Consider the following 15,782-nt stretch of genomic DNA (forward strand, 5'->3'; position numbering starts at 1 on the left):
AGGCGCTGTGGGGTCCTGTGGGGGCCTATGGGGAAAAGCCCACAGCCACACACAGGGACGTGAAGGTCACCGTGGGTGGCGGGATTTTCTCCGCACCACACCCAGCGAAACCCCCTTCGCTCAACGCCCCCCTCTTCCCGGCTGAACTCTCGTCAGTTTCCCCGTCGTTTCCCAGGCGTCCCTCCCCCAAGCGGGGAAGACTTTCTCTCCGTCCTTCCCCTCGGCTCCTGGCGTCCGCTCTGCGCTCTTCCCACGGAGCCCTTCGTTTGCCTCCCTGCCAATGGGGGGTCCGGGCGGCAGGTGGATCGGCGGCCAGGGGCAGCCACCGCGAAGAGTCTGCGGGGCCTGGGCCCGACGGCACTGGACGGGGCGCGGCCCGCGGGCCGCCCGGGGCGGGGAAAGCGGCCCTGCCCCTCCCGGGCCCCGCGCAGCCGGCCCCAGGGGCGGTCCCAGGCTGCCCGCTCGCCGCCGCAGCTCCGCGTGCCTGCTGGGCGCTCCCCAGTGGTGGAGCCCAGGTGCCGGAGGGCAGGAGGCCCCGAGGATGTGCGGCTGGCGGCTGCTCCTGCTCTGGGGGCTGCTCCCCGGGGCAGCGGCGGGGGGCTCGGGCCGAACCTACCCGCACCGCACCCTGCTTGACTCGGACGGCAAATATTGGCTAGGCTGGGGCCAGCGGGGCAGCCGGCTCGCCTTCCGCCTCGAAGTGCGCACCGCCGGCTACGTGGGCTTGGGCTTCTCGCCCACCGGGACCATGGCTGCGGCGGACATCGTAGTGGGCGGCGTGGCCCATGGGCAGCCGTACTTGCAGGTAAGCGCACCTCTCAGAGCAGCTGGCCCGGCCGAGCCCAGTTCGGAGGGAGCGGGCGCTGGCGCGAAGCGCCCCCGAGGCCGCCCGCGTGTCTAATCCCAGCCTCGCTCCCTGCATCCCAGCGCCCCGAGCACTTCGCGAGCTCACATTGGCGGTCTGTTTCCGTACCTCCGCGGTCCAAAGCGCCCTTGGCCAGGCTCCCCGGCTCCGCCGCGCCCTGCTGCTCCGAGTTTTCGGTCGGGTGAGCCCCAATAATTTTCCTTCTCTGAACCCTTTACTGTTCCCAGCGTCCTCACTAAGTAAATCCCGCACGTCCACACCTGCCACAATTCCCGCTTTATTCCTGGTGGGAAAGGAGAGACTCCAGGCGTAGGGGACGGAACGGGACGGCTCTGACCGAGGGAGTGCGAGAGCTTTTACACCTTGCGGACAGGGGTTGGGAATCTTGAACTTCCCCAATGGCTGCGATCTGGAAGCCCCTGCGCCTGGGACTGTTCAGCTCCGTGGTGCAGAGGGAGCGTGAAAGGTTCTTAAGTATCCTAAGTATCTTAGGAACTTTGCTATTCAGAGGGATGTTTAGGAAACTGCGCTTAGAGACCTTCAAAAGCTAATGTCCTCAGGCAAAAATCCCCTATTTAGTGCTAACAATAGTAACAATGGGAGACGCGTTAATGTGACAGCTGCCGATTGGCTGTGAGGGAGATGGCTTAGCGAGGTTGCCTGGTCCTAGGTGCCATTCAGGAATTGGAAAAAAAAAAAAAAAAAAAGCGGGAGGAGGAGGTGGAGGAGGTGGAGGAGAAGAAGGAAGTTAGGTGTCTTGGACATCTTTGACCATGACCAACGTTTGGATCCTGGTGGAGATACACTGTTATTTGAAATACTCTTCTCAAAATAGTGTCCTTTGTTAAAAAGCCAGGTGAGAGCTCCCGTTGTTTTGTCGTTGTCTGAAGGCTTGGTTGGTATTTTAATCAAAGTTCCCGAGGGATTGCACGGGGCACGACTTCATAATTTTATCCTCAACGAGGGATTGCAAGGGGCACGACTCCATAATTTTATCCTCAACTTCTAAGTATTATTTCCACAAGCTCTGACAGACGCCATCAGTTTGGAACCCTGATTCTTGGCTACAAAAAAAAGTGACAGAAATCAAAAAAAAATCAAAGCTCCCCAAAGGTCTAGGTTGTTCATAAATTAAACGTTTCCTCCCTGAATAAGTGCTCTAAAGCTCCAATAAAGTAAAGTTTTATGATAATTGCACTCTGCTGAAGTCACTGAGGAAACTACTATACTCCTGCTGTGCATCCCAGACATTAAATTTGTGAATTAACAATTTGACCCCAAGTAAACGTCACTGACTGACAATCTGCAGTGTTAGGAAGTAGATAGCAACTTATTTAAATATGATTTGAACCAAGTTGTTGGTTGGTTGTTTGGTCTGTATGCTTATTTTTGAAGATTGGGGACTGTAGCATGCCCCTTAATCATGTGTATGTGTTCTACAGAAGGGACATGAGAAATTTTAACATGACGGTGTTACAGAACAGGACAGACTTTGAAAATTAATGATATTATGTTTTCCCAAAAGTATAGCATTTTTAGAACGCTCACCCAATTTGATATCAAATAAAAGGCTAAGAGTAGAATCCTGATTCAATGTGCCGTTAATGGACTCACCAAAGGCATAGACTCTGCTAAACTACCAAATATCTTCACACTTCTGGTCGCTTTTCATAAAGATTGCATAAATGGTCTTTAGATCAATTTTGAAACTGGATCCTTTTTTAAAGAAATTGTTGAATAGGTATCACTTTTAGATTAATTAGAAACAGTTTTCCAATATAAAGATCAATAAGTAGGATTTTCATTTCTATATTTATTCTTAAAGAAATAAGATCTTAGTTTTATATATAAAGGATAATCATTTTCTTATTTGGCTGACATTCTATGCCAATCCACTTCTTAAAGCATTCTACTCATTTTGAGATGTATAAAATACAATAAAATGCTGATCAACTAAGTGGAAAGATAGAGGAAAGACACAAAATACTATAAATAAAAAGAAATATATAGTTCTGGCTGAATCATTTGGGCTAGGTGATCCTATTTTTCATGACTTGAACTTGAATCTTTTCCCTGGGAACTATTGGCAAGTCTTCCTACACTAGTGTAATATAGGGTATCTTCAGAAGCTGTACTGAAAAAGAAATAAGATTCTTTAATGGGGTGTATGTGGTTCTATTAGTAGACTTTTGGTTTCATGTAACTTGAGAGAACCTTAGTGGAACAATGGAAAAGCATCTGCTCTGGGGGCAGCCACTAATAGTTGGGCAATGTCTTCAGACCTAATGATAACAATCTCAGTCACCTCATCTTGAGGCTTTTTCCCATCTATTTTCTTCTTCTTTCTTTAATTTTAAGCTTCAGTTTTAGTGTTTCTTTAGGATTCTTCTGACTTTAATTTCTAATTATGTGTGTGTGTGGTTTTTTGTTTGTTTTTGTTTTTACAAAAGGTGTTCACTTCTGGATAACTCTCGAAGAGTGAATCCCAACAAGCAGGTAGAGCATTGTTGGCTAAACCTGGTAGAGGTCAGGAAGGAAATGCAACAGAGTGGTGTGCAGTTGAGTGAGACAGGCAGATGTTTTACAGCAGAGATAGAGGGCACTGAGGTGTTGAGGGAATTGGAGACTTTGTGAGTGAATTTTGACAGAGGAATGCAAAGCCAGAATTACTAGATCTTTTGTATATTTTGTTTTGTTTTGGAAGTAGACAAAAATTTAGCTTGTGTGTGCATATGTAAAAATCTTCTGACTACTAAATATTGGCAATGGTTCAGATTTGTACAAAGCACCACATAGTGGGCACATACACCAGTACACAGACACACACAATTTCAGTTGGGATGTATCTCATAGGCAATCTAATCTTGGACCAAGAGGAAAAGAGCTAAAATTAATAAAGAATCAACCCAATTTATGAAAATCAATGAAAGGCACAGAAGCAAGTCCTATTTACTTTTAGGTCAATTTAATTCTATGCCAAGAAGTGGGTTTAATATTGGGCACCTTTGTCCAATGTCTATCAATCCTACATAACAAACTGCCGCAAAACATACTAACCTAGAACATTTTCCTCTCTCAAAGATCTGCAATTTGAACAGGGCATGGAAGGGATAGCTCTCCTGTGCTCCACTTTGTGTCAACTCCAAAGTAGATGATTGAAAGCATATGTAGGTTCACTCCCTGGAATGTGTGACTGGTGGTTGATGTTTGCTGTTGACTGGGATCTTAGCTAGTACTGTGGTGAGATCATGACTTTTCCATGTGACTACATAGTTTCCTTGCATACCAAGGGTTGATACCATGAGTGAAAATCTCAAGAGGCCCAGATGGAAACCGTGTAGATTTTTATGACATTGCCTTTAAGTCAGGTCATGTGACTTTTGCTATGGATACAGACCCACTGGATTCAAGATGGATTCAGACTCCATCTCAATATTATGTCATAATATGGTTACATGGGAATGAAATATATTGTTGTGGTCATATTAGGAAAATATATTTATACTATATCGATCCTCACTGGCTTCTCACAATCTCTTTCTTACCACCATTTTTGATGTCTATCTACATATCTTTATGTATCTACTCTCTTGACACTACTTAAAATGAGAGGCAATGTTTACTTATTCACCATTTCTTTTGCTCTCTTTCTCCCCTATCCTCCCTTTCTCTCTCTCTCTCTCTCTCTCTCTCTCTCACACACACACACACACACACACACACCCTACTGTTATAGAGTTGGTAAACAGTTGGTACCTTTCCCATTGGCTTCATGTTCCATGCTCTCTCTGTTTCTGCCCATTGCCCCTCCTCCCAACAAGAGTTCTGAATCTTGGCCACTCCATAGTTTTCAGTGGTTGCCTATCACTGATTCAGCATTCCATCCAGTGAGACAACCTGCAGAGGGTGGTGTGCTTGCCTGTATGTTTAAGGAGTCAAAAAATGAGTTTGAATTCCCTTGCTTCTTGGCAAAAGGCTTTGCCACTCTTAAAACTGGTATACTGGGAATTCTCCCTGCCTATTTGGTAACTTTTTTGACCTTGTCTGGAGATATTTCCTTAAAGGGTGATAAAAATGGGGAAGAAAAGAGGGGAGCACTGTGGTTGTGAAGCAAAGCCAGTTCCAGTGTCACCCACTGGATCAATGGATGGGGGGTGCTGCTGAGGTCAGTTTCTACATTGTCTTTTCGCAAAGCACTGAGGCAGGAGTGGAGAACTGTCTTTCCTTTTGCATTGGCTTTTCAGAACCTCACTATTTTGTCTACATGAATCGGCTCAACTCTAATTTTCCTGATAGATTCCTGTCCCTTCCTTATTCTTTGCCCTTCTTTGACACAGAGCAACTCCACCCCCACCGGAACCATTTAGCAGCTAAGAGTGCCCATTTGAGACAAGTAATCCGGTTGATGAATGCCCAGTTTGTGTGAGTGAGAGAGCAGCATTGTAGGATGTGCCTGTTGAATTTGCACAAAAATGGATTCACCCTTCCTATGGGGGTATGAATTGCTAGTGAATGCAGACCAAAACATATGTCATCATTTGCCACAGCCTTGCTTGTTGGCTATCACAAAAACTGAAGCCTTTCTGTGAGAAGTGTCTACAGCAGCAGGGTAATTGCTACTGGGCCGTTCAGTCGCCGAGGAAGAGCTTGGAACTGAGTTGAAATCACAGAAAACAGTGAGCATTCTTTGTGGTTAACGATGTGCTTCTTTTAAGTGCACCCCAGCCAACGGCAACAAAGAAATGTTTGGAAAGCAAATTGAAAGCCTGTAAGGGGAAGATGAAGAGAGTGTGCAAGGCTGACACAGCTCAGCTGGTGCTTTGTTAAGAGATATTTATAAGTCTTTGGATTATGCCCCCCAATTTCCAGATGACGAAGGGACTTTTCCAAGCTTCATGCTTTGTGTATTAGTAACAAGGACACATGGTCCAGTGCAATGCTTTAGCGCAGGCAGGAGGATGCTCTACAGCTGTATGCTTCTCCTTGGCAGAGCAGATGATTTCATAATTAGCCTGAGGACACGGGAAGACCTAATAGCGAAAGCAACAATGCACCTGAATTGACAAATGCGCTTCAAGCCTTCGGGCAACCAACGGCCTATTTTGGAGTCTTGGAGAAAGAGAGGCCAGAGTCCACTTTAAAGGAAGTGAATGGTGATTTTATTGATTCATCATTTGTAAAATAAAATTGTTGGCAAAAGGGATGAATTCATTACACATGATCATGTTTCTGGAAATGTTTAATCCATATGTAATAAAAAATCATGCAGATGGATGCATCACACTGTTTTTTTATTGCTGCTAGTAAAGAACTTTTAAACAGAAAAATATTTCTCCAGGAAGCTTCTTCCAAATTTTTGTCTTTTAACTTGTTGAATTCTAGAGTAGATGAAAAAATAAATAAAAGTTGATTTATCAGTAAGGAAAGCATACAGTGTATATGCAAAAATTACTTCAAAAATTATTTCAAGTAGATAATTTTTTATTTGAAAGTCAGAGTTACACAGAGAGAGAAGGAGAGTCAGAGAGAGAGAGAGGGATCTTCCATCCGATGGTTCACTCCCCATTTGGCCACAACGGCCGGAGTTGCGCAGATCTGAAACCAGGAGCCAGGAGCTTCTTCCGGGTCTCCCATGTGGGTGCAGGGGCCTAAGGACTTGGGCCATCTTCTACTGCTTTTCCCAGGCCATAGCAGAGAGCTAGATCAGAAATGAAGCAGCTGCGACTTGAACCGGCGCCCTTATGGGATTCTGGCGCTTCAGGCCATGGTGTTAGCCTGCTGCGCCAGAGTGCCAGCCCCTCAAGCAGATAATTTTTTTTTTTTTTTTTTTTTACTTATTTGACTGGTAGAGTTAGACAGTGAGAGAGAGAGAAAGGTCTTCCTTCTGTTGGTTCAAACCCCAAATGGCTGCTATGGCCGGCACTATGCCGATCTGAAGCCAGGAGCCAGGTGCTTCCTCTTGGTCTCCCACGCAGGTGCAGGCACCCAGTCACCTGGGCCATCCTCCGCTGCCCTCCCGGGCCACAGCAGAGAGCTAGACTGGGACTAGAACCCGGCTCCCATATGGGATGCCGGCGCTGCAGGTGGAGGATTAGCCAAGTGAGCCACGGCACCGGCCCCAAGCAGATAATTTTTATGAAGTATAAGTTTGGAATTCTAAGATCCCTTCTGAGTGCTACACAAATAATGTACAGAGCAATTTTAATCTATGATTCATCTAATGTAACCAAAAATTATGAGAAAAATTTACAGGTTAAATGCTGATGTTTTGTGTGTTTACTTACTGCCTCTTAAGAACTCAGAGTTTGACTGAATCCTTCAAGCCTTCTGCCCTCAATCTCCTTCCCAAATTTTATGGGTGAAGAAACGATGCCAGAGGTAACTATTAAATGGCTTGTTGGAGACAATTCAGGCACAGATCAGCAACCTGGATTTATTTCCTCTGAGTGCTGGTCTGGTGCCCTTTCTTCTGAAGGCAACCTGTTCTTACATTAAGAAACACAATCCACATTTTTTCCTAAGTGAAAAAATGTTTAATAAAGCACATCTTAAGACAAAGTGATAAAATCACAGTATTTCTCTTACAACTTTTCTGCTATAAATGTTTGCATACACATTTCTATGGTATGATTTTAAATGATTTTTCATTCATTGAATTCTTAATATATGCCATGCATTGTAAAAAAAAAAATCTTTGAAAGTGCTTGTGCCAGCAATTTCAAGATAAGTCTGTGCAGTCAATATCTTATGTCTCTCCTTTTGTAGATGTACAAACTTGGGGCTCCAGGTCACACAGCGTGGGAATCATTTGTGGTTTTCACATGACTGTTTCGGTAAAGTACTCACTTATAGGCAGGGAATGTTGGGATTTTCACTCATTCATTCAGTCAATGTTCATTGAATGTTTGCTGAAGAGTTCTAGATACTAGAGACATATTTTTGGATGAGATGAAATAAGTGAAATTATGGAGTTCATGTTTTGGTTAAGGGTACCTGAAAAAAAAAAAAAAAAAACAAGAAAAACTCAGAAAGGGATAAGCGCTGTGTGGATAATTGAAACATGATGTGATAAGGAGCATGATATGTTTAGGATGCTGATAGCAATAAAGGAAAACAAGTGTCCCAAGTTTAGAAGATTGTTTTTCAAAGTTAACCCTAGTGTTTACAATTCAAAATATTCTATATTATGAAGAACATTATCTAGTATGGGCATCAAAGAATTCAGTGTGCCTTAAATATAGGCGACTACCTACCTGGAAAAAATATAATTAATGTTTTTCAAATATGCCTGAACCACATTAGCTCTCTTTTCTATTTCTGTGGCATTGTTACACAGATGTTTAGTAAGCTCAACTAGAGTCTTTCAAGCTTTGATCTAGAGAAGTTTCTTAATAGTAGGTGTGAATGTTTTTCTCTTATATCCTGTATTCTTTCTCATCTTCAATAACATTAAACAGCTAAGAGCTTTGACCGGCTAGAGCAACAGCACAAAGTGTGTTTGAAGAGAATTTCTACCCTCCATGCAACTTTTAAGCTAACATTTTGAAATCTCAGTTTTTGGAAAAAAAGTGAAGTGCTTTTTTTTGGCTGCGGAGCACATGCACTGAAATCTCACATACACAGGGAAAGTCATGGAGAAGAAATTTATGGACACCAGGCTTCCTGGTTCTTTGGACACTCAGGTCCCTTTCCACAAGGCCAGATGAATTCGTGATATGGAAGATTACAGTCTGCGATGAGCAGGCAAATGTAATGGAGAATTGAGATCTGGGAAAATATTCCATTTTCCTATGTCAGAAGTTTCTCAAACTCATATGTATGGTAAAATCAACTTCGGGATCTTTTTTTTTTTTTTTTTAGTATTTATTTTCATTTTATTTGAGAGGCAGAGAGAATAACAGTTATCTTCCACCTGCTGATTCATGCCCAAATTCCTACAAGAACCAGAGCTGAGCCAGATTGAAGTCAGGAGCCAGGAACTCCATCAGGTATTCCCATATAGGGAGCAGGGGCTCAAATACTTGAGCCATTGTCTGCTGCCTCCCAGGGTGTGCATTAGCAGAAAGCTGGCAGATCTGTTTGGCACAGTGACTTAAGTTGCCACTTGGTACACCTGTATCCCATATCAGGGTCCCTGGGTTCTAGTTCAAGCTATTTACTTGGTGATCTTCTAAAAATTCCAAAGCCCAGGCACCTTCCCACACTGTTAAAATACAATGACAGGGGTGTGGAATAAGATTTTTTAAATGAAGATTTATTTATTTATTTGAAAGGCAGAGTTACAGAGAGAGAGAGAGAGAGAGAGAGAGAGAGATCTTCCACCCTCTGGCTCACTCCTCAAATGGCCTCAGTAGGACTAGGCCAAAGCCAAGAGCTTCACCTGGATCTCTAACAAGGATGCAGGGACCCAAGCACTTGGGCCATCTTCTGCTGCTTTTTCAGGAACAGAATCAAAAGTAGAGCAACCAGGACATGAACTGGTGCCCTTATGGGCTGGCAGCTTAACTACTGTGCCACAACACCAACCCCTGGACTTAGGCTTCATTATATTCTGTTTTCTCAACTGATGCTAACATGGAGACAAGTTCATGGCTGCTGGCCTTGTGTGGTCAACATCTTCAGTAGGAATCGAGTGACTCAACCTGCAGAAGCATGGAAGATTCCAGGCCCAGGGTTTAAGGATGCACAAAAGATTCCATGCAGTCAATGACAGCAATCATTTGATGTTTGAAGCAAGGGCTAACGTATGCTTGGATGTTTATGATAATTTTTAAAAGGAATAAATAAAGTGTTTTTTTTCATGCATGGAAACATGTCTGAGGTGAATTTAATTAGGCTGTCGATAGTTCCAAGTATTTTCTTAAACATATATGCTTAGAAAAGAGCAACAATTGAACTAAAATGAGTGTGTTTCAAAATATACTGAACTAAAAATCAATCTCTCTAGAAATAAACCTCTCTCTCTCTCTTTCTTTCTCTCTCTCCCTTTCCCTCCCTCTCTCCCCCCCAGCCTTTTAAAAAGAGATTTGTTTATTTGAAAGGCAGAGGAAGAGGGACAGGGAAAGAGAGAGAGACATGGAGAGGAAGTAGAGGGAGAGGGAGAGAGAGAGATTGTCCACCTGCAGTGTTACTCCCCAAATGCTTGCAACAGTCAGGGCTGGGCCAGGTGGAAGCCAGGACCCAGGAACTTCCTCTGGCCTCCCAAGAGAGTAGCAGGGACCTAAGTACTTGAGCTATCACTGCTGCCTCTCAGGCATATGAGCAGAAAGCTGGATCAGAAGTGGAGGTGGAACTCTGCCTAGGCACTGTGATATGGAATGTGGGTGTCCCAAGCGGTAGCTTAACCTACTGGGCCACAATGCCTGACCCTCCTATACACCTTTTGGCAGCTGCTGTATTTTTAGGAAATAGGAATATCTGCCCACATAGAGTCTAAAATTTATTTGTTATATGTGGTCACAGGGCATCAGAGAAACATTATTTCATTTAATTAGAAATGAAAGTCTGAAGTCACTTTCAGCCTGTATGTAAGTCATTAGAACCAACAGTAACCAAATGGACTCCCTTTGTGTTTGGAAAAACCCTCCAGCATCTTTCCCGGTATATTACATAAATACATCTTTCCCTTTCCTCCTCACTTCCAAAGTTACTAATAAACAGTGGAATGCCCTCAAGCTGTAGTTACTGAAGAAGGAGGAAGGTTTGAGGGAGTGGTGGATAATTAGTATCTTATTAGGGCATGGATGGAACATTTAGAAGTCAGTGACTGTGTCAGTGTTGCCAAGTCTTCTCCAGGCAGCAGAAACAATTCCTTGTGTTTGGCACATCCCCAGGAAATACCTGCTGAATAGCTGCTGGGCAGTTGAGTGTAGGAAATACTGTCAACTAGGTGTGAATCCAGGCACTGATGGCTACTTTTTCATTGTGTGGCTTTTGGCAAACTTCTCTCTCTGACAGTTCCCTTCTGTGGAGAGGGGAAATTACAATATTTAACTTCAGGGTTTCTGTGAGGATTAAATTAAAGAGCATGTAAAGCTTTTAGCAGATTATATGACATATGGAAATTACTGAAAAATATAAGATTCTATTAAAATGATTAATCACTAAATGAACCATGAGAATGGTCATAACACTAATGAAGACAAATATTTCAGCTTTTCTTTTTCTTGTTTTTAAAGATTTATTTATATATCTGAAAGGCAGAGTTACAGAGAGGAAGAGGCAGAGCGAGAGCAAGAGCGAGAGCGAGAGAGAGAGAGAGAGAGAGAGGTCTTCCACCTGCTGGTTCATTCCCCCAAATGACTGCAATCACTGGATCTGGGCCAGTCCAAAGCCAGGAGCCAGGAGCTTCTTCCGGGTCTCCCACGTGGGTACAGGGTCCCAAGGACTTGGGCCATCTTCTACAGCTTTCCCAGGCCATAGCAGAGAGCTGGATCTGAAGTGGAGCAGCCAGGACTCAAACTGGCACCATATGGGATGCCAGCCTGCAGGCAGTGGCTTTACCTGCTATGCCACAGTGCCAGTGCCATCCCCTCAGCTTTCCAACTTGGGGAGAAAGGTGTGTGTAAATGTATAAATGGAGGAAGGTGGGGGGTGGGAGAACGGGAATATCATCATGTTCTCAGAACTGTATCAAAAGATCACATTGAATTTGTTAAAAACTAAATAAAATTAAAATTAAAATGTTAAAAATAATTATTGCTATCATAGCAGGAGGTCTCCTACTTAACACCTCCAGTTCACAAAATCCCAACAAACTTCTCAGCCATCCAGTGCAGTCACATTCTTTCCATTGAGATTTAAATCTCAGCCTTCCGGTAGAAGGACTTCTCAAGTTTGTTCCTTTCTCAGATCACCATAGAGATAATAGCTGTTCCCTGCATTCTGTATTCTCATATTCTTTTGCAGCCTCTGATTCTTTTAGAACAGTTAACTATGTTTACTGGCTAATAATATTTCATATTAAATTTTTGCTTGCAAAAATAACTGTACAAATGGAGGAGATGGATAGCAATTTTGGGAAAAATTCAAGGACAAATTTTAAGCAATGCATTTTCTTTTAAGATTTATTTATGTATTTGAAACTCTGAGTTAGAGAAAGAAGGAGAGGCAGAGAGAAAAATAGAGAGAGAGAGAGAAAGGGAGAGAGAGAGGTCTTTCATCTACTGGTTCACTCCCCGATTGGCCGCAATGGCTGGAGCTGTGCTGATCTGAAGCCAGGAGCCAGTAGCTTCTTCCAGGTCTCCCACATAGGTGCAGGGGCCCAAGGACGTGGGCCATCTTCTACAGCTTTCCCAGGCCATGGCAGAGAGCTGGATCTGAAGTGGAGCAGCCAGGACTTGAACTGGTGCCCATATGGGATGCCAGAATTGCAGGTGGTGGCTTTTCCCGCTATGCCACAGCACGATCCTCAAGCAATGCATTTTCAGACTCTTTGCAATCATGAATGATTAGAGGCTAGCCTGGTTTTGGTAAACAGTTTTAAAAGAAGACTATGTATTTTTTTGCATTTGATTTTCCAGACATGTAGATTAGATAAATGGTATTTCTTAAGAATAGTAAGGAATTTTTCTGAGTATCCATTTCATGGTATCCTTGCAGAAGATGGACTCTTAAGTTGAATTAGTTATAAATATTTATTAGTGGGTGAAGAGAGAGGGAGAAAGAGAGACCAAGCTCCCATCTACTGGTTCATTCTCCTAATGCCTACACCTCAGGTTGGAAGCAAGGAACTCAGTCTGGGTCTCCTATGTGGGTAGATGGAACCCAATTATTTGAACCATCACTGGTGACTTTCAGGGTCTTCATTAGCAGGAACTTGGGAGTCAGGAACTAGAACCAGGAATCAAACCCAGTACTCTTATGTGGGATATGGGCATCTTAACTTGTGTCTTAACTGCTAGACTAAATACTTCCCCGAATAATCATAAATGTTCAAACACCCACCCCCTGAACATATTTTTAACAGACTGATTACATTAGATTTCAGAATGAGGGCTTAAAAAAGTGATATGCTAACATAAGAAAAGTAAACTAGAAGTTAAAAAGTCCTTGGGAATAAAAATAAAGTCTGGCAACTTTATTGAAAACATTAGCTGTGTATGTACAAAATGTATACAACTGTACTAAATTGAAATTCATGTGAAAATGATCTGTATTTGATCATTTTAAGTTCAATATGATGAGGTTGTTAAACATACAAATGCAGTGTTAGACCTCAAGACCTTCTGTTCACAACAAGGGGAGTAGTATTGCCATAGCACTCTGTCCTAGGCTACTCATACTAGAAGATCCCTTCTAGGAACAGGTTGTTTTTTTTTTGTTTGTTTTTTGTTTTTTTTGATAGGCAGAATGGACAGTGAGAGAGAGAGACAGAGAGAAAGGTCTTCTTTTGCTGTTGGTTCACCCTCCAATGGCCGCCACGGCTGGCGCGCTGTGGCCGGGCACCACGCTGATCCAAAGGAAGGAGCGAGGTGCTTCTCCTGGTCTCCCATAGGGTGCAGGGCCCAAGCACTTGGGCCATCCTCCACTGCACTCCCTGGCCACAGCAGAGAGCTGGCCTGGAAGAGGGGCAACCGGGACAGAATCCGGTGTGCCGGCGCCACAAGGCAGAGGATTAGCCTCTTGAGGCACGGTGCCGGCAACAGGAACAGGGTCTTAAAAGGACAAGTGAGAGAACTGTGGAGGAGGACTACGAGGATGGTTGGAACTCTTGAAATTCTGGGTACCTGAGGAATGGGAAATAGTTGGCAACGTTTGCCAGGAGAAAGAACAATTAGAATGACAAGATTATTGTCTTTCAAGTTATAGATAATTGTGGAAGTTGTGGATGTTAAGAAATATTACATACACTTTTTATAATTCTCTTCAGTGACTTATTTTTATTTTATTTTATTTTACTTTTTTGACAGGCAGAGTGGACAGTGAGAGAGAGAGACAGAGAGAAAGGTCTTCCTTTGCCGTTTGTTCACTCTCCAATGGCCGGCGCGCTGCGGCCGGCACACTGTGCTGATCCTATGGCAGGAGCCAGGTACTTATCCTGGTCTCCCGTGGGGTGCAGGGCCCAAGTACTTGGGCCATCCTCCACTGCCTTTCTGGGCCACAGCAGAGAGCTGGCCTGGAAGAGGGGCAACCGGGACAGAATCTGGTGCCCCGACCAGGACTAGAACCCGGTGTGCCGGCTCCGCAAGGCAGAGGATTAGCCTAGTGAGCCGTGGTGCCGGCCTTTCAGTGACTTATAAAATCTCAAAATGTCTGGGGCCCCATCCATGCCCTACTGACCTCATTCTCTTGGGCACTGGCATTCAGCCACACTGGCTTTTGTTTGCTTCATCACGCTGGATAGCCTGATCCCACTCCAGATCCTTTTCGGTAGTTGCTCTCTCTTCCTGCAAACTACTTCCTTCACACATTGTGTCTCTGACTCCCAATTGTAGTTTACTTCTCAGCCTCAGTATCTTTTGGTGACTTTTCCAGTCACCCAACCCAAAGCAGTCTCTGATCCCTCTCTGTCATCTCTTTTATTTTCTAATAAACAATTATTATCTATAATGTCTTGTTTATGTGATTATTCAAGTTTATTTAAAAATTGTCTGCCCTCTTCCAACTCTCAATAAATTAAGTTCCATTTTCTAGAAAAATGCCTGCTCTCCTGTTCCATCATGTGTGCACAGCCGTAAAACAAGGACTAAAGATAAACAGCCTTTCAATAAAATATGTGCTGGAGGGAGGATGGACAGAGGAGGAGGAGGAACAAAAGAAGAAAGGAAAATAGGATGAGAAGCAGAAGGAAGGAGAGAAGGAAATAAAGTAGGAAGAAGAAAGGGGTGGGAAGAAGAGAGGGGAAGGGGAAAAAGGAAAGGAAGAATTTGCTTTCTTTCCCAAATTTATTCCTTGTAATGAGTAGTCATGGACAGATAAGTCATCTACATTTTTAAAAATTAAATTGATGGGATAGGATGAAGGTACAATAATACATTACTTGAATGGTAGAGTCTGAAATTGTTTTTTTTTTTTCCACTGAAGTATACTGTTGTGGATGAAGAGTTAAATCTTTTATTTTATGCAGTATCTCCAATAATTCCATAATTAAATAGTAATTAAAGTTAACTACTTAACTTTAAATATTAAGTTATTCTGCATGAAAACTAAATGAGATGATTGACTATGAGGGAAAATTTAGGGTGTGTTTTTTCAGAAGGCAGCACTTGAACAACAAACAGATTGCTCAGGTGGGCCTCTTTCTTATTTGAACACAGCTCTGGGTTCCAATTTTGACTTTCTGGTAAGTATTTAATAGATCTCTCGTTAGAGCCACAGAGCTTCACTTTCGGTTTCTCAAGGGCAATCCCCTTGCATTTTGACATCGCACTCAAATTTCTTAGATCAGTGAGCAATTCACTTTTAAAGATCAGTTTATATTGAAATCAGAAGATTGTGTTCATGTAGCCTGTTTACATAACCCTGTGATTTTTAAGGATTAAAGATTCTTTTTAGTACAAAAATATTTCTTATTATACCATCAATATTACTAAACCACCATAACATTTATTGTAGAAATTGATATTAGAGACAGCAGTGTTTGAAGGACTAAGGCTTTTGAGATTTAGAAAAAAGAAGAACAACTACAAGCACCTGTCAAAGAAAATGATGACAGATGGTAACATTTTTCTCAAGGGTCTCCCCGCAGCTGTGCGTGCATTCAGTACTCCAAGCTGAACCAACTCTATTCATATCTTTTATTACATCCAAAAGAGTTTTCACTTCATCCTGTTTAACACAGAACCAGCCAAAGCTCTATTCTGTAGTAGAGATTTAAGAGAAGAAAGATTGACAATGGGTGAGAACTGATTTAACATCTGTGTAATCATGTTTTTGAACAAGAGGTCATAGCAGTTTTGTCAGTGATTAAAGCTAG

At 43.0% G+C, this 15,782-nt stretch overlaps 1 protein-coding gene across 2 annotated transcripts in view; it reads left to right on the forward strand.

Annotated features, from left to right (window-relative positions):
• Positions 1-202: 202 nt before the first annotated feature.
• The window catches only part of MOXD1 (monooxygenase DBH like 1), a 111,377-nt gene continuing 95,797 nt past the window's right edge, over positions 203-15,782 (forward strand). Inside the window, exon 1 of one of the 2 annotated variants that reach the window (XM_089332671.1) lies at positions 203-805. In XM_089332671.1, coding sequence (XP_089188797.1) covers positions 281-805 — 525 coding nt within the window. In that variant the 5' untranslated portion in view covers positions 203-280. The remainder of the gene's footprint in view (positions 806-15,782) is intronic. The other variant, XM_051854327.3, reaches the window with a different exon arrangement.

Source organism: Oryctolagus cuniculus, chromosome 5 (genome assembly GCF_051225735.1).
Source record: "Oryctolagus cuniculus isolate XC-2025 breed Fujian yellow rabbit chromosome 5, ASM5122573v1, whole genome shotgun sequence".
In the NCBI taxonomy this organism is placed as follows: Eukaryota; Metazoa; Chordata; class Mammalia; order Lagomorpha; family Leporidae; genus Oryctolagus; species Oryctolagus cuniculus.